We start from the raw sequence: 24556 nt of genomic DNA, 5'->3' as shown, positions 1-24556 counted from the left end.
CTCTTGCCTCTGCTTCTCATCTATTTAGTCCTGCTCTTTCATACATTTTTACCCTCAATCTACCCATTCTCGTTTCCTCCCATTTCTCCTTATCCATTTTTCTTCTGCAATGTCTTAGTAATTCGTTTTCCGCACTCTTAATCTTTTCTTCATATTTAATCACTCTTACTCCTGCTTCCACTGCTATTCTTTCCACCTTCGTTTCTTCTCTTATCAAATATCCCGATACACATAGATCCAATCCTAGTATATTCCTCAAGTACCTCTCCTGTGTTCTTTCCACCTCTTTCCTCTCCTCTATCCCCCAAATTTCCACTGCGTACATACATATACTCTTCACCATTGAGTTGAACATTATCATTCTCCTTCTGAAGTCTCCACCAAAAATTTAAATTTATAATTGTGGGACGAACGCCTCCATGCCAAACTTGATAAGCATTCGTGGAAGGGAACTGGTCGGTGGGCCCTGGATAGCTCAATTGGTTAAAGAGCAGTCGCCCGGAAAGCGATAGATCCGTGGTTCGAGTCCCGGTCCAGTCAGTCCAGCGGTCCAGTTTTTTTTCACGAATCTTACATAATTAGTACTACTACTACGACTACTGCTAACTTCTTATTTCTTTCCACGTATTTTATATCAGAAATGACCTTCACCCTTGTGGAAAGGAAAGGAGCTTACGAATCTTATTGACCAATAATATAAGGATCCACCCCCATAGTCCATAGTCCTCCGACGGGTACAGACTATGGTTTTCTGGTAATTGGAACTATGCATAAAAAAAACTTGATCTAAAACATCGGAATATTACCTCTTTTTATGGTATTGCATATGTTTACATAAGAATCCGAAATTCTTCAAAGGGTCCCGACACTCCAGAAAGGGTTTTTATTGCACCAATATATCCCGATAATCCTTAGATTTGTTTATGGTTTTATGGCCTTCCTAAATCTTTTCTTCTAGTCTCTGAATAGAGTTTTCCTTTTTAGAAAATAAAATATAAAGAAAAGAACTGAATACTAGATTTTCGTCTACATCTGCGACACTTAAAACTCTCCTAAATATATATTCATGTTTTTTTTTAACAATGTCACATCGTACTTTATCTGCTTGCCAATATTATTTAAAGTTTGATCTACTGTGGCTATAATCTAACCTTTTATTTACTACAATAAACGCTACAGCTTTCATACTGTTTTTAAATTATTAATTATACTTACATTTTAGCGGTAATTTTTGCATCATAATTGCACAAGATTTAAATTTTATTGTCACGTGGTTTGACATGCAAAAAAAAAATGTTTTTAATAACAAAAATTAATTGTTATTGCAAAGCCCTATACGTTTAGATATTAAAAACCTCCGAAGCAGCGTTCTTTAGTTCATAGATACCATGGCGCTGCAATCACGCACAGAGCGGATACAAGCTCCCCATACGAGGGAAACAGCGATCCCATCCGTACGATAATTTGAGGCCCTGTACGATCCAAAATTCGTGGCGTACGATCCATTTGGAATTTCGAAAACTTGATGACCTTTTGACCGCCGCCCCCACCACCACCACCACTTCAACCGCCGCCCCTACTATCACCACCACCACCACCCTTATCGTCACCACCCTTACCACCACCTTACCCAGCGGACAACCGTTTTTATCGTTTTCATGATAGGGTTTGAATCAACTTGAAAAAGTTGGAACTTGGACACTTTTTCCAACTTCTTGAAAATTTTGTCGGAGATTGTTGGATTTTTGTCGGATTTCAAATTGTCCCGGGGCGTACGATCATTTTCTGCCGCGTACGATAATTTTACGCCCCTGTGTCGATCAGACGAACTAAAGTCTCTAGGATCACTGGAGGGAAAGGGAAATGAAAGAGAACCGGTAAATAGGCAGTGCGAGGGAAAAAGCCTACCAGAAAGTAGACAAACAGGCATAGTTAAACGTTAAACTGTGAGAAGTCTTATAAAAATGGAACGTTGGTCAGGTAAAGTAGCATTAGTGACAGGAGCAAGTTCTGGGATTGGTGCTAACATTGTCACAGAATTGGTACGATATAATGTCAAAGTCGTTGCCATTGATATACAATTTAACAAGTTGGAGGAATTAAAAGCTAAAATAGAATCATTAAACTTACCGGGCACGATTTATCCTATGAAATGTGACCTCACTAAAGAAGAAGAAATTTTAAATGTTTTCAAATATATTCAAAAGGAACACGATGAAGTTAATATTCTTATTAACAATGCCGGTGTCGTTTTCAACGAAAAAATACTTGGTAAAGTGTTTATCTTGATAAATTTTGTTTTTATTTACAGTTCATATGTATATAAGTCATAAATTCTTAGGATACTCTATTAATTCAACTTATTGTTAGACAACGTGTTTGTCTTTATGACAGTTAATTCACATGATATTACAATTACCAAAATTACAAAGAAATATACATAAGAATATAAATATTCATTTAGATTTTTGTAGGTAGAATACTTTTTTTGTTTAGAAGTACAATGTTAATTGTTATTGATATCACAAGTAATTAATAATTAATATATAAAATACGTGAGATATTCATAAGAATAAACATATTTCAGGATTTTTATAAATTACAAATAAGAAATATTTTTAAAATAAATATATTGAAAAGATTTAAGGAAATTTTGTGAATTGGTAAAAAAAATTTCTTTGCTATTTGTTTTAAATCTAAAACAAAGGGTAAAAAAATCTTTTTTTTTTTATAGGAACAATCAAAAACATTGATATACTTTTATTAATAAAATGGAATGTTTTCTAATGCATTTTATTAATACAATTATTAATTCTAATATTTGACATTTGTATAATAATTATTGTAAATAATTATTTTAAAGATTTATAAAATGAACTTTATAGATAATTTTACTTATGACATCTATAAACAGTATAAATAATTGACATTGAGACTTTAATTGCAAGACACGATTATTACAAGTAATTGTATTAAAATAGAAACAGAATGGACAGTCTCTATATATTATACTATATATATAATTATATGTAATATACTTATATCTGTTATTTATAATTGCTTTGTAATTTAAATGTTAAGACAATTACTGATAAAATTTTACTTTTCTCTAAGAATTTTATATCTATAATTACGTTTAAACAAGTAAAGTTATATGTGTGTATTAGAATTGCATGATATTTTCTAAAGAAAAAATAAAAACGAAATCGATATGCATTAAATTTGAAAAAGTACAATACAAAATAGAAATGTATCTATATCGAGATCATATTCCCTTATTTGCAGATGGCAAAACGGAAAACTTTCGTAATATTATGGACGTTAATGTGATCGCAGCTGCTATTTGCATAAGAGAAGCTGTTAGATTAATGTCCAAATCAAAAAATCAAGGACACATTATCAATATTACAAGGTAAAGCAAAATATACTTTTTATTATTATGCTATTAATAATTGAAATTAGGACAAATAAACAAGTTTATTCTATACCTTATTATGGTTTTTTTTTATTAATCATGAATTTATTAAATATAAATTAATTTATTTATGCAGCATTTGTAGCCGTAATGCAGGAAACATAAAAATACCACTCAGTTTATATGCAGGCAGCAAATATGCTTTAAGGGCTATGTGCGAAAATGTTCGTAATGAAATCCTGAGTGATGGATTAAACATTAAAATTTCGGTAATATTTGTATTACTTCAATTTGTTTGTTTTTTTTTCGTTATAAAAATACTTTTATGTATTGTGCATAGTTTAGTAATATTTAAATATATCAAATAAATCAACATTTATTAATTCGATATTAAAAAAAAAAATTAATCATTGTTTATTATTCAAACAGAATATTAGCCCTGGTCTTGTGGACACTGATATGATTAAAATTTTCAATGTACCACCAGAACTTTTGAGCAAACTGAAGTTGTTATCAACAAAGAATATTACTGATGGAATTATTTATGCATTAGCCAGCCCAATTAATGTTGAAGTAAGTACTATTTTTAAATAATACGTATAATGTAGCATATAGAAAAATTATACTTATGCATATAAATATAATATAAAAAATTCTTTAAGTAAATTTTATTAACCAAAATAAAATATAATTTTTGCTTTTAGATTGATGAATTAGCAATTACACCTTTGCACGGGGTTATACCTGATAAAATTTAATATTATATTATGTAAAAATATATATTTTATGTATAAGGAAATATCTATAAGTTATGATACCACACTAAACATTATAAATAAATATAAATTAATATTAAATAATAAAACAAAATACTTATTCAGCATATTCCGAATATAAATTCATTGTTTATAGTATTTGTTATATAAACATATGTATATAAGCATACGTACATACCTATATATACGGATCAAATATGTATGTTAACCACTTTTCACCTCCTATTGGAATTTTATTCTCTATCTTTCATATCATTTAAAATTGTCATTCTGTACTACACATATAAAACATTTTGTATTATTCATTGACCTCTCAACCCTTTGAATATTTTAACCAACGAATAATAGAAAAGAGAGACAGAATAGTATAATATAATATAAATAAATTATTAATACGATTTTTATATTCGTACATTTAAAATTCGTAACAAATATATAAAGACATTGTTAATAGTTTCTGTTGCGCATAATGATAGGCAAATTTCAGAAGCACTTTCATGCGTAATTTCGGGTTGCATAATTTCAAGAGTTATTTTTTTTATCCTCAATGAAAAATCTTTTAAATTATACATTTGACTCGAATGTAGTAAAAAGAAAAGATTAAGTATTATCGTAAAAAATCGTGACAATTTTATTATCAGTTCAATTAGGTATTGAAGCATAATATACCATTCATAATTGTATATTATTACTAATGGTGCCCCGTCCACGCGTTGCTGTGGCTAATAAATATATAGATAGATCTGAATTTACGCACTTAACATTTGTCTTATTTTTCTCTTTTATCTTAATATCCTTTTAGAGGAAACATAATTATGGTGGGTCACCCTTATCACTCAGGGGTATCAGAAATATAAGAAAAACTATTCTCATACCTACCGAATATACACCAAAAATTTCATATAAATCGGTCAAGTCGTTTCGGAGAATAAGAATAACAAACACTGTTACAGGAGAATTTTATAGAGATAAAGAAAATTATTGAAGTAAAAACTTCTTTGGAATGAGAGTGATCTAAAAATAAATAAACGGAAACGGAACTATGAAACGGCTGCTATACTAAATAACGAGAGAAAAAGAGACAAACATATAGGATTAAGCCTACGAGAGAATGAGACGTAATATATATAATATATAGCTGTACATTTTTCCCTATTTTCGGTTTCCTCCTTATGCTATGCTTCGTAGTTATCGCTCCTGGTTGAATATGTGTGCGTTTGTGTGCGACTGTATACTACGAAGCGTGGACACGTATTCTTTCCATACTCGAAATGTTTGTAGGTAGGAGCGATAGAAAGGTAAAAAAATAAACAGAGATAAACACGTAGGTATGCGACAAAAGTATAAGGTCCAAACGAACCGACGGCCGACATAAACAAGGAAGGAGCGTGGTATGTTTTTTTTTTTACCAAACATGTCATTGCTTTTCTATTTAAAAATGTTTCTATATTATTCAAAAATAATTATTAAATTATTTATTTCGCAAATATTATAATTAACAATTACGAAATATATAGAATATAATAATTGTATTCTCTGCAATATTTTACAAAAAAATAAAATGATTATCAGATACATCAGAGAAAAAAAATTAAACAACATTGTAGAATATTTTTCTTATAAATATCCAAAGACATGTTTTTTAATTATAATGTTTGCGTATGTAGGAAATTTATACTAATTTTTTAATAAAATCGAAAAGTTTTAAAAAGAAGAAACTAGACACGTGACAAAAACAAATAAATCTTATTTACTTTATATTTCCAATAAAAATACAATAATATAACTTATTTTACAAATATAGAAAAAAAAAATATAGAAAATAATTTTTTTTTTAAATTTCTAATATTATAAAATAAAACAACGGAAATGATAAATAGATATTATAATCGTTGTAATTCAAAATCCGATGAAACGAAAAAAATACGATCAGAATTGTTCCCTTCTGTTACAGCATCTTCAGGTATTAGTTACAACACAAAAAGAAATAGTTGTGTGTGTTAACCCATAATAAAGGTATCTCACATTCACAGAAAGCGTGAAAAGTGTAAGAGAAAAAATTCATCTACCTCAGTTTCAAAAAAAATATATTATATTTACATCGGTTAAGACAGGGTATCTTTCCACCGACAAACATTCTACAATTTTGGGTTTGTATTTATGACTAGCGCATTCGATATTCTATCTTTATTATTATTATTATTATTATTATTATTATTAATTGGCGTTAGGAACTCGAAAGTTCATTGTCACAAATACCAAATCCCGCCATTGTTCCCGTCCTTGAGCACGATCCTTCCATTCGCGGTCTTCGTATCTTACTTCTTTCAGATTCCTTTCCAATATTATCCTTGATGTTCTATCTTCATGGGCACAATTTTGAAATATTAGTTTTTGTCAGCTACCAAGGTTGGATCGTTTCCATGAGAACAGAATTATAAACAACAGAGAAAGTCCGTTGAAATTTGACTTACATTCCTAATTTTTATTATTGGTTCGATAATATTCATGCCTACAGTTTTTCAAAGAATATGGATGTGTTTTCATCATTCCTACTCACTTCCCAAATTCTTTCGTTAAAGATATCTTACTCTGTATATTAAAAAATTACAAAATACATCAGAGAAAAAATTAGACAACACTGTATAAAACATTAGAAGCAGATGACAAACTCCATTCGAAAGCAAGTAAATTACTGTTACATTTGTCTTTTCCTTCTTCATAGAATATATTCGATTCATTAAAATTTAAATAAGTCTATTGAATTTCATATTTATATGTTTTTATAAAAAATATACAAAGACTTGTATTGACCCAGGAATACGAAACAATTTTATTGATAATTATAATATTTACGTAATAAAGAAACTTATGTTAATTTTTTAATCAAATAAAAACATTTTTGACAGGCCTAATGCCCAGCGTGAATTGGTGGAGTTTATCATTGGGCCCAAGGTCAGACTCGTTGTTTACACATTTCGATAAGCTGAGAGAGCGATACGATTCAATGCGTTTTTTTAGATTTATCCATATATGTAATACTTCTATATGGACAGTTTCTATAAGTGGAAGCTGTTTCGACTAAGAAAGACAGAAGAATAACACTTTCCCTGTCTTCTGAGGTTCCAGCTCGGTTCTGCGCATTCTTTTGTGCGCAAAGGGGAAAGCAGCGGGTTATTCAAAACAGGAATGTTATTATAAAATTTTTTTTTTAATTCAATGCAAATTTATTTTAAAATACAAGATAATACTGAACAATTATTTTTTTACTGTTTAGGAGAATTTAAAAGAATAATTTTATTAAAAAGAAGAAGTATTTTTGAAATTAAAAAAAAAAATAAACCTCACTCAAACTATTTTTGTTTCTTGGAAATGCTTGTAAAAAATTTTAAATTATATCTTAAGTACTTGGACGTGAAAATATTAGTGAAATATAATAAAATAAAAAAATGTAACTAATCGTTTAACTGATACAAGTTTATTTTACACAAAAAATATGTACAATTAATAAAATTTTAAATATGTAAATATGTACAATTGCTACAAATATTTGATGATAAATACCTTATCATAAAACATCAATAAACTAAATTATTAGTTAAATTCGTGATCCATAACATTTGTGTAAAATATTTACAATTTTATAATTATACAATTTATATTAGTTATAAGAATATACTATACCATTAGAGCATCACCACTCTCATCAGTTAACATACGGTTTTCCTTAAGATGATTTATTAAATCTTGCAAAGATGAAATTTTTTTCTCGAGGTTCCTCGTTTGCCTCTGTAGCTGCTTTATTTTATCCGATTTTTTTTATCAGTCTCTTTTATTAAAGAAAGGGTTCTTTTACTCCTTTTAGGCGTCGCAAAATCTGATATTGAAATTTCACTAACATGACGAGGCTCGTAAAATTTACGCTTTCGAAATTGATTTAGGGAATCAATTTCATGTGGAACTTTAAATAAGAATAAAACAGTATTAATTAGAAAAATATTTGAAAAATATTAACAATAAAATATAATATTTATTCTCACCAGTATTTTCGTCTTCGCTGATAGGATTTGATTTTGCATTTTCTATAAATTCATTTAAATCAGATTGGTTACAAGAGGCTCCTGGAATTAAAATATTTAACAATATTAAAAAATTAAATTTTTCCATTAAACTTACCAAAATTAATGCTACTATTATTTGAGGTTTGACATTCAGTATTGTCTACTTCAAAACATTTTTTTGGACCTACAAATAGTAGAAATAATATATAAATATTTTTTTTGTTACTATCCTTCTATGTTTATACATAAATCTTATTATTTTACTTTTTTGCAAAGTATTGAGTACATTATATTGGTTGACAATATTATTCTCAGGAAAACATGATGACGATTGATTGCTGACTCCATTCTCATCAAATACTTCCGATAGCGGCGTGTTTGGTGGTAATTTACTAGTTTTATCAATACCGAGTGGATTTGTTAAATAAAGTGTAGGAACTGCATTACGTTTTATAGAAGATTTAACAACTCCAAAAATTTTTGATTGACAAATATCATCAGCTTTGAAATGTCTGGAACATATGCAAGTTCTTTTTACATCATTATTTTCAGTTAATCCACAAGCATTTAGCCACTTCAAACGTATCTCCAAATTTTTCGGAAATCTAAAATTGATCAAATTTAAATATTATTAATAACATAATAAAGGATTTCATCTAAAAAATTAAAAATAATTTGCACTTACTGATGCAAAGAAATATTGTCAGCTCTCGACGCTTTTCTATCACATAAATAACACAACTTCACCATTTTTCAATAACTGATTGTTGGAAAAAGAATATTATTTAAATAAAAACAAAAGTTTTTTAAAATTTATAATTGTTTTTCTGAATTACAATAATAAATATATTTGTAAACAGAATCATAACCACAACATTATTCCCCTCATTCTTCCCCCTCTATTAACATCATGGGAAATTCTCAAGCATGCGCAACGTGAACCAGGTATCTGGGACGAGAGAGAAAATAGTATATGTCGGCACCTTAAAAGTGGGATATTCCTTCCCATTTAAACTGTCCATATAGAAGTATTACATATATGGATTTATCGTTATATTTCCTTTGATAAACATCCTACCATTTTGGTGATTATTTATAACTATCGCATTCAGCATTCCGTTTTTATTGCTTGAATTGTGAAAAGTGCACTTATTATCAGCTATTTCACCCAGAGACCATACCGGTGACCTTTATTATATATAATAATAATATTATAATAAATAAATCCTACAATTATCTTACTCTTAAAACTGTCCATTCGTCTCATTCTCTCGAAACTTAGATTTTTTAAGGTTTCACTTCTAACACGTGTGATCTGCACACATGATTTTTTATTTTATTTCCAGTAAAAATACAATAATGTATCTTATTTCTGAAATATAGAAAAAAGATTAAAAAACAAATTAAACAAAAAAAAATTTTTTTTTATATTAAATTAATTATAAAAAATAAAACAATGAAAACTAATGAATAATAGATTTTAAATTCGTTGTATTTCAAAACTCGATTAACACGTTGACGCCGAGGACGATTTTCAGTGTCTGCGCTGTGGGGAGGCACTCGAATCTAAGATGCCCGTCATCTGGCGGCGCGTGATTTTTGTTTGTTCAAACCTGGGCCAACGTGGTTCACCGATGGTACGCCCCGTCCAATGGGACAGTTAAGCGTGGGCCACCGGTGGTACAAGCCGCCCGATGAGACAGTCTAGTGCGGGCCACCGGTGATACGCGCCGGCGTGAACGTGTTAAACGAAAAAAATACGACAACAATTGTTCCCTTCTTTTTACAGCATCTACAAGTATTAGTCGCAACACAAAAAGAAATATTTGTGTATGCTAACCCATGAAAAAGATATCTCAAATTCAAAGGAAGGGTGAAAAGAGTGGAAGAAGAAATTCCGAGTTTTTACCTGAGTTTCAAAAAAAAAAATATATATTATATTTACTTAGGTTAAGACGGCGTATTCTACATTTTTGGTTATTATTTATGTCAATCAAATTCGACATTCTATCTTGATTGATAGAGTTTTGAAAATGTTAATTTTTTTCAGTCACCTACACCCCAAGATCGGTTCCCTTTCATGAGAACAGAATTCTATAAAATAGGAAAGGTCTGTTGAAATTCGATCTATATTTATAATCTTTATTAATGATGCGATAGTATTCATGCCTATAGGTTTTTTTTAACCCTTTCGCTACGGACGAATTCTACGGGGCGCATCTACGTTCTACATTCTTGGGCTGTATAAAAAACATTTTAGGATAGACGAAATAAAGACGTTACGAAAAACATGGAAAATACTGTTGGACTGAATGAAGGTTCTGTTAAAATGCAATGAGAGATCTAATAAAGATATTATCTAGAAATGTTTTTTCAACTCTGTAACCCTGCGCCACACTATGAGACCCTTATTATTTATAACATATTTCGTCCTTCTTCTTTGAACCACAAACTTATACTTCTAAATACTCTCATCTAAATGAAGATCTGAACAACGATAAATCTAAAAAAACGCATTGAATCGTATCGCTCTGTCAGCTTATCCAAATGTGTAAACAACGAGTCTGACCTTGGGCCCCGTGGTAAACTCCACCAATTCACGCTGGGCATTAGGCCTGTCAAAAATATTTTTATTTGATTAAAAAATTAACATAAATTTCTTTATTACGTAAATATTATAATTATCAATAAAATTTTTTTGTATTCCTGGGTCAATGCAAGTCTTTGTATATTTTTTATAAAAACCTATAAATATGAAATTCATTATTTAAATTTTAATGAATCGAATATATTTTATGAAGAAGGAAAAGACAAATGTAACAGTAATTTACTTGCTTTCGAATGGAGTTTGCCATCTGCTTCTAATGTTTTATACAGTGTTGTCTAATTTTTTTCTCTGATGTATTTTTTAATTTTTTAATATACAGAGTAAGATATCTTTAACGAAAGAATTTGGGAAGTGAGTAGGAATGATGAAAACACATCCATATTCTTTGAAAAACTGTAGGTATGAATATTATCGAACCAATAATAAAAATTAGGAATGTAAGTCAAATTTCAACGGACTTTCTCTGTTGTTTATAATTCTGTTCTCATGGAAACGATCCAACCTTGGGATGTAGGTAGCTGACAAAAACTAATATTTCAAAATTGTGCCCATGAAGATAGAACATCAAGGATAATATTGGAAAGGAATCTGAAAGAAGTAAGATACGAAGACCGCGAATGGAAGGATCGTGCTCAAGGACGGGAACAATGGCGGGATTTGGTATTTGTGACAATGAACTTTCGAGTTCCTAACGCCAATTAATAATAATAATAATAATAATAATAATAATAATAATAATAAAGATAGAATATCGAATGCGCTAGTTATAAATACAAACCCAAAATTGTAGAATGTTTGTCGGTGGAAAGATTCCCTGTCTTAACCGATGTAAATATAATATATTTTTTTTTGAAACTGAGGTAGATGAATTTTTCTCTTACACTTTTCACGCTTTCTGTGAATGTGAGATACCTTTATTATGGGTTAACACACACAACTATTTCTTTTTGTGTTGCAACTAATACCTGAAGATGCTGTAACAGAAGGGAACAATTCTGATAGTATTTTTTCGTTTCATCGGATTTTGAATTACAACGATTATAATATCTTTTTATTATTTCCGTTGTTTTATTTTATAGTACTAGAAATTTTTTTAAAAATTAATTTTCTATATTTTTTTTTTCTATATTTGTAAAATAAGTTATATTATTGTATTTTTATTGGAAAAATAAAGTAAATAAGATTTATTTGTTTTTGTCACGTGTCTAGTTTCTTCTATTTAAAACTTTTCGATTTTATTAAAAAATTAGTATAAATTTCCTACATACGCAAACATTATAATTAAAAAACATGTCTTTGGATATTTATAAGAAAAATATTCTACAATGTTGTTTAATTTTTTTTCTCTGATGTATCTGATAATCATTTTATTTTTTTGTAAAATATTACAGAGAATACAATTATTATATTCTATATATTTCGTAATTGTTAATTATAATATTTGCGAAATAAATAATTTAATAATTATTTTTGAATAACATAGAAACATTTTTAAATAGAAAAGCAATGACATGTTTGGTAAAAAAAAAAACATACCACGCTCCTTCCTTGTTTATGTCGGCCGTCGGTTCGTTTGGACCTTATACTTTTGTCGCATACCTACGTGTTTATCTCTGTTTATTTTTTTACCTTTCTATCGCTGCTACCTACAAACATTTCGAGTATCGAAAGAATACGTGTCCACGCTTCGTAGTATACAGTCGCACACAAACACACACATATTCAACCAGGAGCGATAACTACGAAGCATAGCATAAGGAGGAAACCGAAAATAGGGAAAAATGTACAGCTATATATTATATATATTACGTCTCATTCTCTCGTAGGCTTAATCCTATATGTTTGTCTCTTTTTCTCTCGTTATTTAGTATAGCAGCCGTTTCATAGCTCCGTTTTCGTTTATTTATTTTTCAGATCACTCCCATTCTAAAGAAGTTTTCACTTCAAAACGAAAAATGATTAGAATGATTCTCATCAGAGAAACAGAATTAGCCAACACTGTCGAATATTTTTCTGATATTCTTATAAATATCTAAAGATGTGTTTTGTAATTATAATGTTTGAGTATTTAGGAAATTTACATTTATTTTTCTATAAAATAGAAGCATTTTTAAACAGATGAAACTGGACACGTAAGACCAAGAAATAAACCATATTTTTTTATTTTATCTCCAGTAAAAATACAATAATGTATCTTATTTCTGAAATATAGAAAAAACAATTAAAATTACAAGAAAATTAAAAAACGAATTAATAAAAAAAAATTTATTTCTTTTAATTAAATAAATTATAAAAAATAAAACAATGAAAACTAATGAATAATAGATTTTAAATTCGTTGTATTTCAAAACTTGATTAAACGAAAACAATTGTTCCCTTCTTTTTACAGCATCTTCAGGTATTAGGAGCGACACAAAAAGAAATATTTGTGTGTGCTAACCCATGAAAAAGATATCTCAAATTCAAAGGAAAGGTGAAAAGAGTGACAGAAAAACTTCATCTACCTGAGTTTCAAACAAAAAAATATACTGTATTTACTCAGGTTAGGACAGCATATATTTCTGTTGACAAATATTCTACAATTTTTTTTACTATCTATGGCTATTGAATTCGACATTCTTTCTTGATGGATAGAGTTTTGAAGATGTTAGTTTTTTTTTAGCTACCTACGGGGGTGCATCGATGCATTTTCAAAAAAAGTAAGGTCATAGAAAGTTGACATTGGTTGTGCCATATATCTTTTTCCTTTATGATTTTTTTCTATTGTTACTTAAAAAGAATTATTTCCTGTTCCCGGGGTTCGTTCAGGTTGTAATCTTAAGGAAATTTGATTCCTTAAATTTGAAGGTGAAACATGTGTTGCTTTGGAAAAAGAATTTATGTAAATGAACCATTTAGTTTGAAAGTTGCCTTCCTCCATTTATGTTTGAATCGAGATATTGAAGTTTTTGCGTTTCAATGCAATTAAAAATATACGTACAGGATATTAACGAGTCATACTGTTTAAGTATATTTAAAGAAGTTCAATTTTTTAGTTTCTTATTAAAATAATGGCAATTATTAATCCAATAATATGCGTTTTCTTATCAAAACTGTAATTTGGCCACTTTCCAAATTAACAACCACATTCATTATAAAATTTGAAGGTGCCCAAGTCTATTCATTATAATTTAAGATGCTTCAAATTGAAAAAAACTATACTCAATTTATTTTACATATCTTTAAAACACTTGAGAAACATAATTTATGCGATTCAAAAGATTTGTTAATTAACCCCTTCAGCAGTAAGCATTTTGAAAAAAAAACGGCCAGATAAAATCATTTTGTTTTTTTATAAAAGCATAGCTTTGAACATTGTTTTGACAAAGAAATTTAAAAAATACAGAAAAAATCAATAGTTTTATGTTAATTTGGATTTTGTTCCATGAAAAAGATTATATCTTATTAATAAATAAATAATTGTTATAGCTTGTAAATGATAAATATCAATAAGACGATTCTATTTCTTTGCTTTGACATTCTTATTTTCAATTTTTTATTATATTTGAGTGTAAACAATCATAGAAATATAAAATAATACGCTGCTGGAGTTAACTCGAGTGTGCTGCTTAAGAGCTTAATAATATCTACCCAAAAATTCGTCAGTGATTTCCGACATTTGAATGATAATTGATGTTAATTATTTTTCAATGATTAATGTGATAAACTAAAGTGTATCAATGAATTTGTTTAATGACTCTTCATTGTCCCCTAACAAAGCAGTATCGTCCGTGTATATCAACAATTGTGTTGTCCCGTTCAACTGTAGACTATCTTTACTTTTCTACAGTTCTTTTACAGCAAATTTCAGTACTACATTTTATAGTGTTACCATGAGAAATTAGGAATATTTAGTTCTTATGGTTCAAAATGAAATATATGGTAAGGGAATATACTCTCTGTTAGCGGAAAGAGGGTGACACAGGTTAATTAATTGCAATATATACATATTTATATATTGGTAGAAATTAATGTATTATAAATTGATACAAAACAAGAATAACTAATAATTACCATTAATAATTAAACAGTTAAATGCGTTCGACGTGTATACACGTCGTTGCTTGTTGAAGTGACAACTTTTTTAGAATAGGGATGATTTAAAAAAAAATGTAACGGAACAGCATAACGAAAACGGGCCGAATCGGATGTAAGAAGAGAAAAAGAGACAAACATATAGGATTGAGTCTGCGAGAGAATGAGACAGAGTATAGCTATACAGTTTTTCCTATTCTCGGTCTCCTCTTTATGCTATGCTTCGTAGTTATCGCTCCTGGTTGTATATGTGTGCGTTTGTGTGCGACTGTATACTACAAAGCGTGGACACGTATTCTTTCGATACTCGAAATGTTTGTAGGTAGGAGCGATAGAAAAGTAAAAAAATAAACAGAGATAAACACGTAGGTATGCGACGAAAGTATAAGGTCCAAACGAACCGACGGCCGACATAAACAAGGAAGAAGCGTGGTCTGTTTTTATTTCACTAAACGTGTCATCTTTTTCTATTTAAAAATGTTTCCATTTTATTAAAAAATTAATATTAAATTCTTTATATCGCAAATATTATAATTAATAATTTTAAAATATATAGAATATAATAATTGTATTGTCTGCAATATTTTACAAAAAAAAAAAAAAGGAAAAAAAGATTACAAGATACATCAGAGAAAAAGAATTAGACAACATTGTAGAATATTTTTCTTATAATCTTATAAATATCTAAAGATGTGTTATTTAATTATAATGTTTTATTATTTAGGAAATTTCCATTCATTTTTCAATAAAATAGAAGCATTTTTAAATAGAAGAAGCTGGAAACGTAAGACCAAGAAATAAAACATACTTTTTTATTTTATTTCCAGTAAAAATAAAATAATGTATCTTATTTCTGAAATATAGAAAAAAGAGTAAAAAACAAATTAAACAAAAAAAAATTTTTTTTTATATTAAATAAATTATAAAAAATAAAACAATGAAAACTAATGAATAATAAATTATAAATTCGTTGTATTTCAAAACTCGATTAACACGTTGACGCCGGGGCCGATTTTCAGTGTTTGCGCTTTGGGGAGGCACTCGAATCTAAGATGCCCGTCATCTGGCGGCGCGTGATTTTTGTTTGTTCAAACCTGGACCAACGTGGATCACCGATGGTACGCGCCGCCCAATGGGACAGTTAAGCGTGGGCCACCGGTGGTACAAGCCGCCCGATGAGACAGTCTAGTGCGGGCCACCGGTGGTACGCGCCAGCGTGAACGTGTTAAACGAAAAAAATACGACAACAATTGTTCCCTTCTTTTTACAGCATCTACAAGTATTAGTCGCAACACAAAAAGAAATATTTGTGTATGCTAACCCATGAAAAAGATATCTCAAATTCAAAGGAAGGGTGAAAAGAGTGGAAGAAGAAATTCCGAGTTTTTACCTGAGTTTCAAAAAAAAAAATATATATTATATTTACTTAGGTTAAGACGGCGTATTCTACATTTTTGGTTATTATTTATGTCAATCAAATTCGACATTCTATCTTGATTGATAGAGTTTTGAAAATGTTAATTTTTTTCAGTCACCTACACCCCAAGATCGGTTCCCTTTCATGAGAACAGAATTCTATAAAATAGGAAAGGTCTGTTGAAATTCGATCTATATTTATAATCTTTATTAATGATGCGATAGTATTCATGCCTATAGGTTTTTTTTTAACCCTTTCGCTACGGACGAATTCTACGGGGCGCTATTCCCGAGGGACGAGCTGCTACGCCACAAATGTGCACTTGCGGAAGTACTAAAGTCGCCTGCCGAACGTTCAGAACCGCTGCTGCATCTTATCCGAAGTGACTGTAGTCGTTCGTTGAAAGGAAAGGATTACCAAATTATTAAATAACAAATTATCACATAACAATATATTGTTTTCAAATATCACATAATGCGAACAAAAAATATAATAATTTGATCATTGAGATAGTTTGGGAATTTATGACCCTTTGGAATTTCTTATTGTTTTAAGTAAACAGCACCTTATACCTGCTGCCTATTGTATTTTATGATATTTGCTACCATAAACTTATGGTATGGTTTTCTTCAAATGAAATTTAATATATACAAAAAATAACTAAATATAAGTTATCGTCTACTAATGATTTGGTATCGAACATATAAAAAAAAAAAAAAAATTAAAAACAAAATGCAATAATGCGAAAAATAAAAAAAAAATACAAAACACATACTTAACGTGAAAAGGTTTCAAACGAGTGAGCCAACTCAAGCAAGCGTACTGCCGAAACGATTCTTTTATACTGAAGTTCATATTGCTAGTTAAAAAATCTCAGAATGTAAAACAAATGCTTAACAATTGCGATGGGTTACCATGGAAATACACATAAGAATTACTCGTGCGTTTACACGAGTAACTATACTGTATGTAGCCGCCCTGTATGTAGTGAGCATCAAACGTTGAGTGACTATAGTCACCGCCCGTAACGAAAGGGTTAACAAAACGTGTCATATCTTTTCTATTTAAATATGTTTTTATTTCATTAAAAAATTCGTATCAAATTCTTTATCTCGCAAATATTATAATTAATAATTATGAAATACATAGAATACATAATAATTGTATTGTCTGAAATATTTAAAAAAAAAAAAAAAAGGATTACCAGATACATCAGAGAAAAAGAATTAGAGAATACTGTGGAATAAATGAGGAGCAGCTGACAAATTCCATTCAAAAGCAAGTAAATTACTGTTATATTTTTATTTTGCTTCTTTTTAAAATATATTCGATGCATAAAGACAAAATATGTCTATTCAATTTGATTTTTATATGTTTTTATGAAAAATATCCAAAGAGATGTACTGAAACATGCATATATGAAAATTATATTACAAATTGTGATATTTGCGTATTTAAGAAACTTATACTAATTTTTCAATAAAATAAAAACATTTTTAACCTTTTCGCTACGGGGCGGATCTCCGCCGTGGTACTCCCTCAGTACTCCCTCAGTGCTACACCGAAACAGTGCACGGTGCACGCAACCGATCGCAGCAGTCGCATCAATGCCTTATTGTAAGCTGCGTTCTTGGCTGGTACTTTCGACGAAAAAACTTGTTTTAAAACTGAGTATTTATAATTTATTAACATGCGCACTTTTATTTACTGAGATCAAATGATATTACACAATATAATAATATTATACAACATGATATAAGCGTATGATTAGAATTGATTTTAATAATGATACTGCGTGTGGTATTTTTCAAAACACGGTGTTGCACATAGGCCAACATCACAAATCTTACATTGATATCGCGATTCCCTCCTCTTATCATTTTTAGTACAGACTACACACTTTTGCAACGGGTTCTTACGATTTGTAAGCACTAACGTAATCCGCACAGACCGTTCGAGCCGGTGTCGTAAGACTTATGATCGAGGCATTTGGTTTATTATTGAAGCCCGTAAAAAACAAATGATGCAAAACGAAAGACTCATGCGGCATGTTTAGAGTGAGATACTCTGTGCATAGCAACTGCAGGCGCTTATCATATATACAATTACGCGACATCTTTAGCGGGAGCGACTATAGCCCCTCGTAGTATCTCAGCGGCATCACATGAAAAGCGACTATAGTCGCCCGTAGTACCTGAGTGGCATCACATGGAGAGCGACTATAGTCGCTCGTAGTAGCGAAAGGGTTAAGATGTTGAACGCCCAGCGTGAATCGGTGAAGCTTATCACGGAGCTGAAATTTGAGACTCGTAGTGTACACAGTTCGATAAGCTGAGAGAGCGATACGATTCAATGCGTTTTTTAGATTTATCTATTACGCGGAAATGTTCGCGTGAAGTTAAATTCGCGTTGATTTCCGGATAACGTAAGAATTCGGCCTATTGAATTCTTGAAATTGTATTGAAAACAAGGATTTCCAAGTTTTTGGAAAGAATAACATTTATTTAACACAGATTCACTTTCGGATACAGACAACTTACAAGCGTAACGGCCAGGATAGAAGAGAGTTTCGGATGTCGAGGGAACCCCTTTTAAGGGAAATCGGAATCAACTAGGAATCTTCTAGAAGAAGGGCGTTTTTTCATAGGTAAGGGTTTCTTATTCGTGTTCCAACGGTACAGTGGGAGATTGCCTAAAATTTCAAATTTTATGTTCGGCGTAAAATAATAGAAACGGAAGTTCCTTAAATTAGTATGCAGCGCAGGTGTAGGTTTTATCTACTAGGCCTGGTAGGTTTAAACAGGTTTTCCAAGGGATCAAGAGAGTACACCAAAGCAGGTATAGTTCACGTTGGGCCTAACATATCGTTGTTTAGATCTTTATTTAGATGAGAGTATTTATAAAGATAAGTTTGTGGTCCAAAGAATAAGGACGAAATATGTTATAAATAATAAGGGTCTCGAAGTGTGGTAGGCTACAGAGTTGAAAAAACATTTCTAGAGAATATCTTTATTAAATCTTTCATTGCATTTTACCAGAACCTTCGTTTAGTCCAGCAGTATTTTCCATATGTTTTTCGTCTATCCTAAAATATTTGTTATATAGCGCAAGAATGTAGATGAAAACGGGAAATAGAAAACCATACTAACAAAAAAAAATGTTATACCTGAGTTTCAAAAAAAGGATTATTTATTTTTACCTAATTTCTGACGAATTATATTTCCTTTAATAAACAACCTACGATTTTGGTGTCAATTTATAATTATCTCATTTAGCATTCCATTTTTATTGCTTGAGTTTGGAAAAGTGTACTTTTTGACGCAGAATAAAAAAAAGAATCAAATGGTATAAAAAGAAATCTAGAGATCCATTTAAGAAAAAAAGTGCAACTGTACCTAGCGGATGCATCGATGCATTTTCAAAAAAAGTAAGGTCATTGAAAGTTGACATCTGTTGTGCCATATAATTTTTTCAAGCAGTCTGCCAAGGCTTTAGCCACCAAATTTTTGTCTGCCATTTAGTAAATTGTTTTCTTAATGTTTAAATAATAAAATAAAATAGTTTTTGTTCATGTACATCGTGAATTTTTTTTTAATTAACTTTTACACCCCTTTGGCGCGCTCTGGCGACACTTTAATCCCTAGAAAACTGTCTGCCAATATTTTTCAGCGTTTTCTTAATGTAAATACAAGCTGTTTCCCTAATTAGAAACTGTGTACCTTATGTTTTTTTTTCACACCTAAATTTCATGTTTTCAATCGTTCGCCCAAGCTTTAAGCTACGGTTTTGGGATGGCAGACAGGCAGATTTATGTTCTGCTATACAAAAGGAACCTTTTTCAATAGAAATGAATCGTGTACCAATAACAAGCCTTTTTATGTAGCCAGTTTTCCATAAACTATCAATCTTAGTGGAAGAGGACAACTCCACTCAAAGATTAAGAGGAATATTCTGGGAGAGCCATAAATCTCCAGAAAAAACTTAAGAATTACCGAGACAAATTGGTGCGACGAAAACCTTTGTGCAGTGTCGGGCCCTTTGAGTGGTTTCGGATTCTTATGTAAATACATGTGACACCATAAGAAGAAATGATAGACCAATAGCTCTCAAAGTGGGCGATGAAACGGTTCAGAGAGGCGATTGACACGACCTCAGGTAAAAACTGAAACTTTGTGTGCCGGTGTGCATTAAAAAAAGGTCATGGAGTTGTGGTGTGCAATTAAAAAAAGATCATGAGTGCACGAATGCACACGAGTGCATTAGCAATAAATAATTTTGGTTTGTCCATTTCTCAATTTATCATAAAAAAAGGTCACACAAAATTTTTCAAGCAAGCAATAAGCAATATTTTTTTGGGAAAGGGAGTGATAGGAAAAAAAAGTTTGGAAACCACTGTTATACTGTTCTAGACAAAGTTTCTTCATTCATAACTTCCACTAAGATCTTTATCAAAAACATAAGTTGTACCCATCGGTGGACTATGGGGTGGATTCTTCTAATATTGTTCAATAAGACTCATAATTTCATTCCATTTCCAAAAGGGTTCTCTCCAAAGGGATGCGAAGCTCATTTCTAATATAAATATGTGAAAGAAAATAAGAAAGGTGCTGTCTGTATCTGTCCTTTGTCTTTGATAATCAGTCTGTTATATCCGTCTGTGTATTATCTGTTATATCAGTCATTTTACAAATCAATCAGTTTATCAGTAAGTTAGTCAGTCGGTCTTATATTTGTAGCTCTTTTTTACTCTGTATTTTTGCAACCACGTTACTTTTTGTAAACCCTTGTAAATTATTGCTCGACATAATTAGTAATTAAATAAACTATCATATATTTTTCTCCGAACTCCGATATTAATATTATAATATATTTCATTTTCATTTTTTTCTGAATCCCACATTATTATCATTGTTATTATAAGTTTATAAGTAATATTACAGGATTTTTTGTTAATTTTTTTTAACACGTTTCTTCAACATGTAGTCTTTTGCTGATTTTGATAAACTATGATGATAAAGATAAAGAGTTTAATTAAAATGAAAATTGAAAAACATGATTGAGTTGATAGAAAATATAACACATTACTAGCTGGTAAGGAAAAAATCTTGCGACCTAAAAATCCTTGATGTTAAATCAATTATAATGATAGATGAGCATGTCCCACTTCTCGATCGTTTTTCTTGTATATATTATTTTCTTGTCATTTACGATTTGTCCTCGTAGGGGTCCAGCGAATGAATAGGAAGATCGTTTTTCTAAGCAGGCCCAGCGGGGCTTGCTTAGCAACGATTTGAAGAGTGGAAAGGCACGAATATTGAAACTTCGAAATACCTAAAATGACTGAGACGCACATTTTGAATATATTTATTATTATGTATATTTTTATGTATCAAATATAATATTTATAATTAATAAATTAATTGCGCTTAACGAAGTATTTATTTATCTACAATATCAAAATTTAACAACATATTTGTCTTTCTTAATACTTATTTACAATTTGTTATTAATAGAAACCTTATACAAATTCTTTTCAATGACGAATTATCATTCGTCTGAATATATATATGTATACACAAAAAAACAAAAAGAAAAAGAAATTTAAAGTATTTCACGATTGAAATTCTTAATGAAGAAATTTGTCATTAATAATTATACGAATTAAAGGCATGATTTTTTCGTCAACACTGTAAAATACATAATTATACGACGTGTTTTATTTTAATGAATTAAAACCATGAATTTTTCATCAACTATTTAAAATACATAATTATAAAATGAGTTTTGTTTCTTTTTTCTTTTTCTTAAATATTTTTACAACATGAACAAAATATATAATTAACATATATAATAAATTTCATGTACATGTAACCAATTCTTTGCTTATTATTGATTTAATATAATATAATTGATGTAACTATTGAATTAAATCTCGCTTGCTTTTTATTCTATGTATTGATTATGAGAGAAACGTAAAGAAGAGTATATTAATAAAAGCTCAGGCTGCAGGTGTATAAGCACGGAAAAATATAATATAAAAAGTAGCCTGACGTCATAGTGTATCTATCACGTGCGTTTAATACTATCCTGTTACGTAAGTTCGCTTCGGCAACCTATCAAGATTTTTCGTAACCTCACACCATAAAAATTTCTCGAGTCAATCGGAAAACGGCCTTTATGGTCTTCATTTCAGAGCTGCCCACTGTTGCTGGCAACATTGACCTCTTTATTGAAAGTTATTGTCCCAACAATTGTAGTACTTTTCGAACAGGAAAATGCTATTCTATTCATTTCGACACTCTTTCATCTCAGGCTACTTGTCCTCTCACAGTTGATCCGGCGTACCTCTCTGGCATGGAAATGGCCAATGGCCATGGCCTCATGGCCTCCACCACGCCACTCACTGACCTGGTATTCACCCAGAGCCCAATTTCACTTCGTCCGAAGGAAAACCATGGTGTGAAAAACCCCACGAGGTCTTTGATACCAGTTGCCAAGACAGCTGTCCGGAATGGGATGCCTTTTAAGATAGAATGACTTCCTCCGTGTCAAACATTGTAATTCTGGACAGCACGTCTTTCATTGGATTTGATCATATTTCACCAGGACAGTTTTCATTCCTTTAGAACGAATACGATTTTTCTCTTTTCCGGCCCTGTGTGGGATCTTCAAACTTTACCTAAACGAAAACACGCATAAACAGAATTTTTTTCTGTAAAACATAACCTATTTGCTTTCCCCCTTTTTTTTTAAACAACAACGCTTAAAATCTAATCTATGTTTTCCCTTTTTTCCCCTAAATAAGTGTTCCCCACTCTACTAGTTTCCATTATCCGAAAGACTACTTTATTTATTTGATCTAAAATTAAATAAGGTCTCCTCCAATCACTTTCTAGCTACCTCGTTCTTGTACAAGTGCCACAGGTGAGACCCGGGAACTATCCGGTTCCTTGATTACACCTTGTGCTCCCGCATTTCGTCGATGATACGATTCAACTCCTTTCTTAACTGATGTGGAAACCTCCGGGGTGCTTGCTTATTTGGTTCCTTCTCGGTTAATCTGATTGCATGCTCCATGACGTCACATCTTTCGTCACCCGAATTCTCCTCGAACTCTTTCGCATTGACTTCAAGAAATTCCGCAAATCGTTTCTTCTGTTTCTCCATGAAAATCGATGAATTTTCTTCAAGAACATTGTTGCTCAAAAGTGATTCTGAGGGACCATATTTAATTCTTAACAAAATAAATAATATAGCCTTTCTTCCAGAGTAGTAGTGTGAAAGAACCGAGTTAGTAATAAATAATATAAATAAAACAAAACTGTATAGATTATGAACTTAAAGTTATACTTCAAAATTGTAACCTGTAGCTACTGAAGCTAATAAACATCAATCAATCTATCAATCAATCAGATAGAGGAAACTAGAGGAGGAGGGAAAAACGTGGTACACGTAAATCGTCTAGTTCCTTCTTCTATAGAATTTATTAGAAAATAACTAGATCTACATACTTGGGGCTGTGTTTCTGCACCTCGGTTTTCCTGGTCGTGAGCTGCCCAAGAATTCTTTGATCTTTGGACGTTGTTGTAGAAGCTCCTCCCACATTTCCTCCATTATTACAGCTTTAGCTCCACCTCTCCTATTTGTTCTCTGACTACTGTTCGTCTAAGTTGTCCCGTCTTTGATGAAATGTGTGTGTGTATTTCTTTCTTCCCAAGTAGTCAAATTAACTCACGGAAATTTTCGAACATACGCGTTTTTCATCCCGAACGTGCCCCCCCCCCCAAAATATAATAATAATTTATGTAAATATACATATTAAATATACAACCAGATTAAAGACAAAAATAGTACAGGTAACCCTTCTACAACACAGTATCTGGTAACACGATTTACAAATTGTGCATTCCACGATTCCCTCATGAAAGTATTTCTTTTCATCTTCATTGCCCGAAAACAAAAGAGTCTCACGCTGTTATGAACTGAAAACGTCAACGTTAATTGCGTGTTGGATGAAGATATGGCCCTCTTCAGTTGAAATAGAAAATGTGCGTGAATCGTCACAAAACAAAATTGATCATTCATTAGAACTTGGTGAATCAATCGAAAGTAAAGATTTTATGAATATGGATCTTGAAAACGATCAATTTGTATTAGTGGAAGAAGTTGACGAAGCAAATTTGATGGAAATAGCATCCAAAGATG

General features: G+C 30.7%; 3 protein-coding genes and 1 non-coding gene across 5 annotated transcripts; 2 read left to right on the top strand and 2 right to left on the bottom strand.

Moving 5' to 3' along the window:
* The first annotated feature begins 462 nt into the window (after window positions 1–462).
* Window positions 463–540, top strand: TRNAS-GGA (transfer RNA serine (anticodon GGA)). The gene has a single exon. It is a non-coding gene; the product is annotated as a tRNA-Ser (tRNA).
* Window positions 541–1959: 1419 nt separating this feature from the next.
* Window positions 1960–4236, top strand: LOC107072739 (dehydrogenase/reductase SDR family member 11-like). Its single transcript, XM_089176721.1, has 5 exons — window positions 1960–2271; window positions 3286–3412; window positions 3552–3684; window positions 3845–3988; window positions 4120–4236. Exons 1-5 carry the CDS (start codon window positions 1965–1967, stop codon window positions 4171–4173), a joined length of 765 nt encoding a protein of 254 aa, XP_089032847.1. The 5' UTR covers window positions 1960–1964; the 3' UTR covers window positions 4174–4236.
* Window positions 4237–7653: 3417 nt separating this feature from the next.
* LOC149031116 (uncharacterized) lies at window positions 7654–9151 on the bottom strand. Of its 2 annotated transcripts, none has more exons than XM_089176684.1 (5): window positions 8938–9151; window positions 8517–8857; window positions 8368–8436; window positions 8232–8273; window positions 7654–8152 (listed from the first exon to the last, which is right to left on the bottom strand). In XM_089176684.1, exons 1-5 carry the CDS (start codon window positions 9000–9002, stop codon window positions 7992–7994), a joined length of 678 nt encoding a protein of 225 aa, XP_089032810.1. In that variant the 5' UTR covers window positions 9003–9151; the 3' UTR covers window positions 7654–7991. The 2 variants fall into 2 exon arrangements, with proteins under 2 accessions (XP_089032810.1, XP_089032809.1); XM_089176683.1 differs by having other exon boundaries at window positions 8232–8312; window positions 8938–9149.
* Window positions 9152–23139: 13988 nt separating this feature from the next.
* LOC149031115 (uncharacterized) lies at window positions 23140–23994 on the bottom strand. The gene is made up of 2 exons (XM_089176650.1): window positions 23863–23994; window positions 23140–23565 (listed from the first exon to the last, which is right to left on the bottom strand). The coding sequence occupies exons 1-2, from the start codon at window positions 23963–23965 to the stop codon at window positions 23306–23308; spliced, it is 363 nt and encodes a 120-aa protein (XP_089032776.1). The 5' UTR covers window positions 23966–23994; the 3' UTR covers window positions 23140–23305.
* Between the last annotated feature and the right edge of the window lie 562 nt (window positions 23995–24556).

The sequence above is a fragment of the Polistes dominula genome, unplaced genomic scaffold (assembly GCF_049000335.1).
Source record: "Polistes dominula isolate Pdom_NZ unplaced genomic scaffold, Pdom_raw_medaka contig_80, whole genome shotgun sequence".
In the NCBI taxonomy this organism is placed as follows: domain Eukaryota; kingdom Metazoa; phylum Arthropoda; class Insecta; order Hymenoptera; family Vespidae; genus Polistes; species Polistes dominula.
This window is presented reverse-complemented; position numbering and strand designations above follow the sequence as displayed.

Coding starts and splice junctions, on each gene's coding strand:
- LOC149031116 (XM_089176683.1), bottom strand. CDS start 9,002: ATGGTGAAGTTGTGTTATTTATGTGATAGAAAAGCGTCGAGAGCTGAC. Junction 8,858..8,937: donor GACAATATTTCTTTGCATCA/GTAAGTGCAAAT, acceptor GATCAATTTTAG/ATTTCCGAAAAATTTGGAGA. Junction 8,153..8,231: donor CAGCGAAGACGAAAATACTG/GTGAGAATAAAT, acceptor TCTTATTTAAAG/TTCCACATGAAATTGATTCC.
- LOC107072739 (XM_089176721.1), top strand. CDS start 1,965: ATGGAACGTTGGTCAGGTAAAGTAGCATTAGTGACAGGAGCAAGTTCT. Junction 3,413..3,551: donor CACATTATCAATATTACAAG/GTAAAGCAAAAT, acceptor TTATTTATGCAG/CATTTGTAGCCGTAATGCAG. Junction 3,685..3,844: donor GATTAAACATTAAAATTTCG/GTAATATTTGTA, acceptor TTATTCAAACAG/AATATTAGCCCTGGTCTTGT.
- LOC149031115 (XM_089176650.1), bottom strand. CDS start 23,965: ATGGAGGAAATGTGGGAGGAGCTTCTACAACAACGTCCAAAGATCAAA. Junction 23,566..23,862: donor GTGCAGAAACACAGCCCCAA/GTATGTAGATCT, acceptor ATGGTCCCTCAG/AATCACTTTTGAGCAACAAT.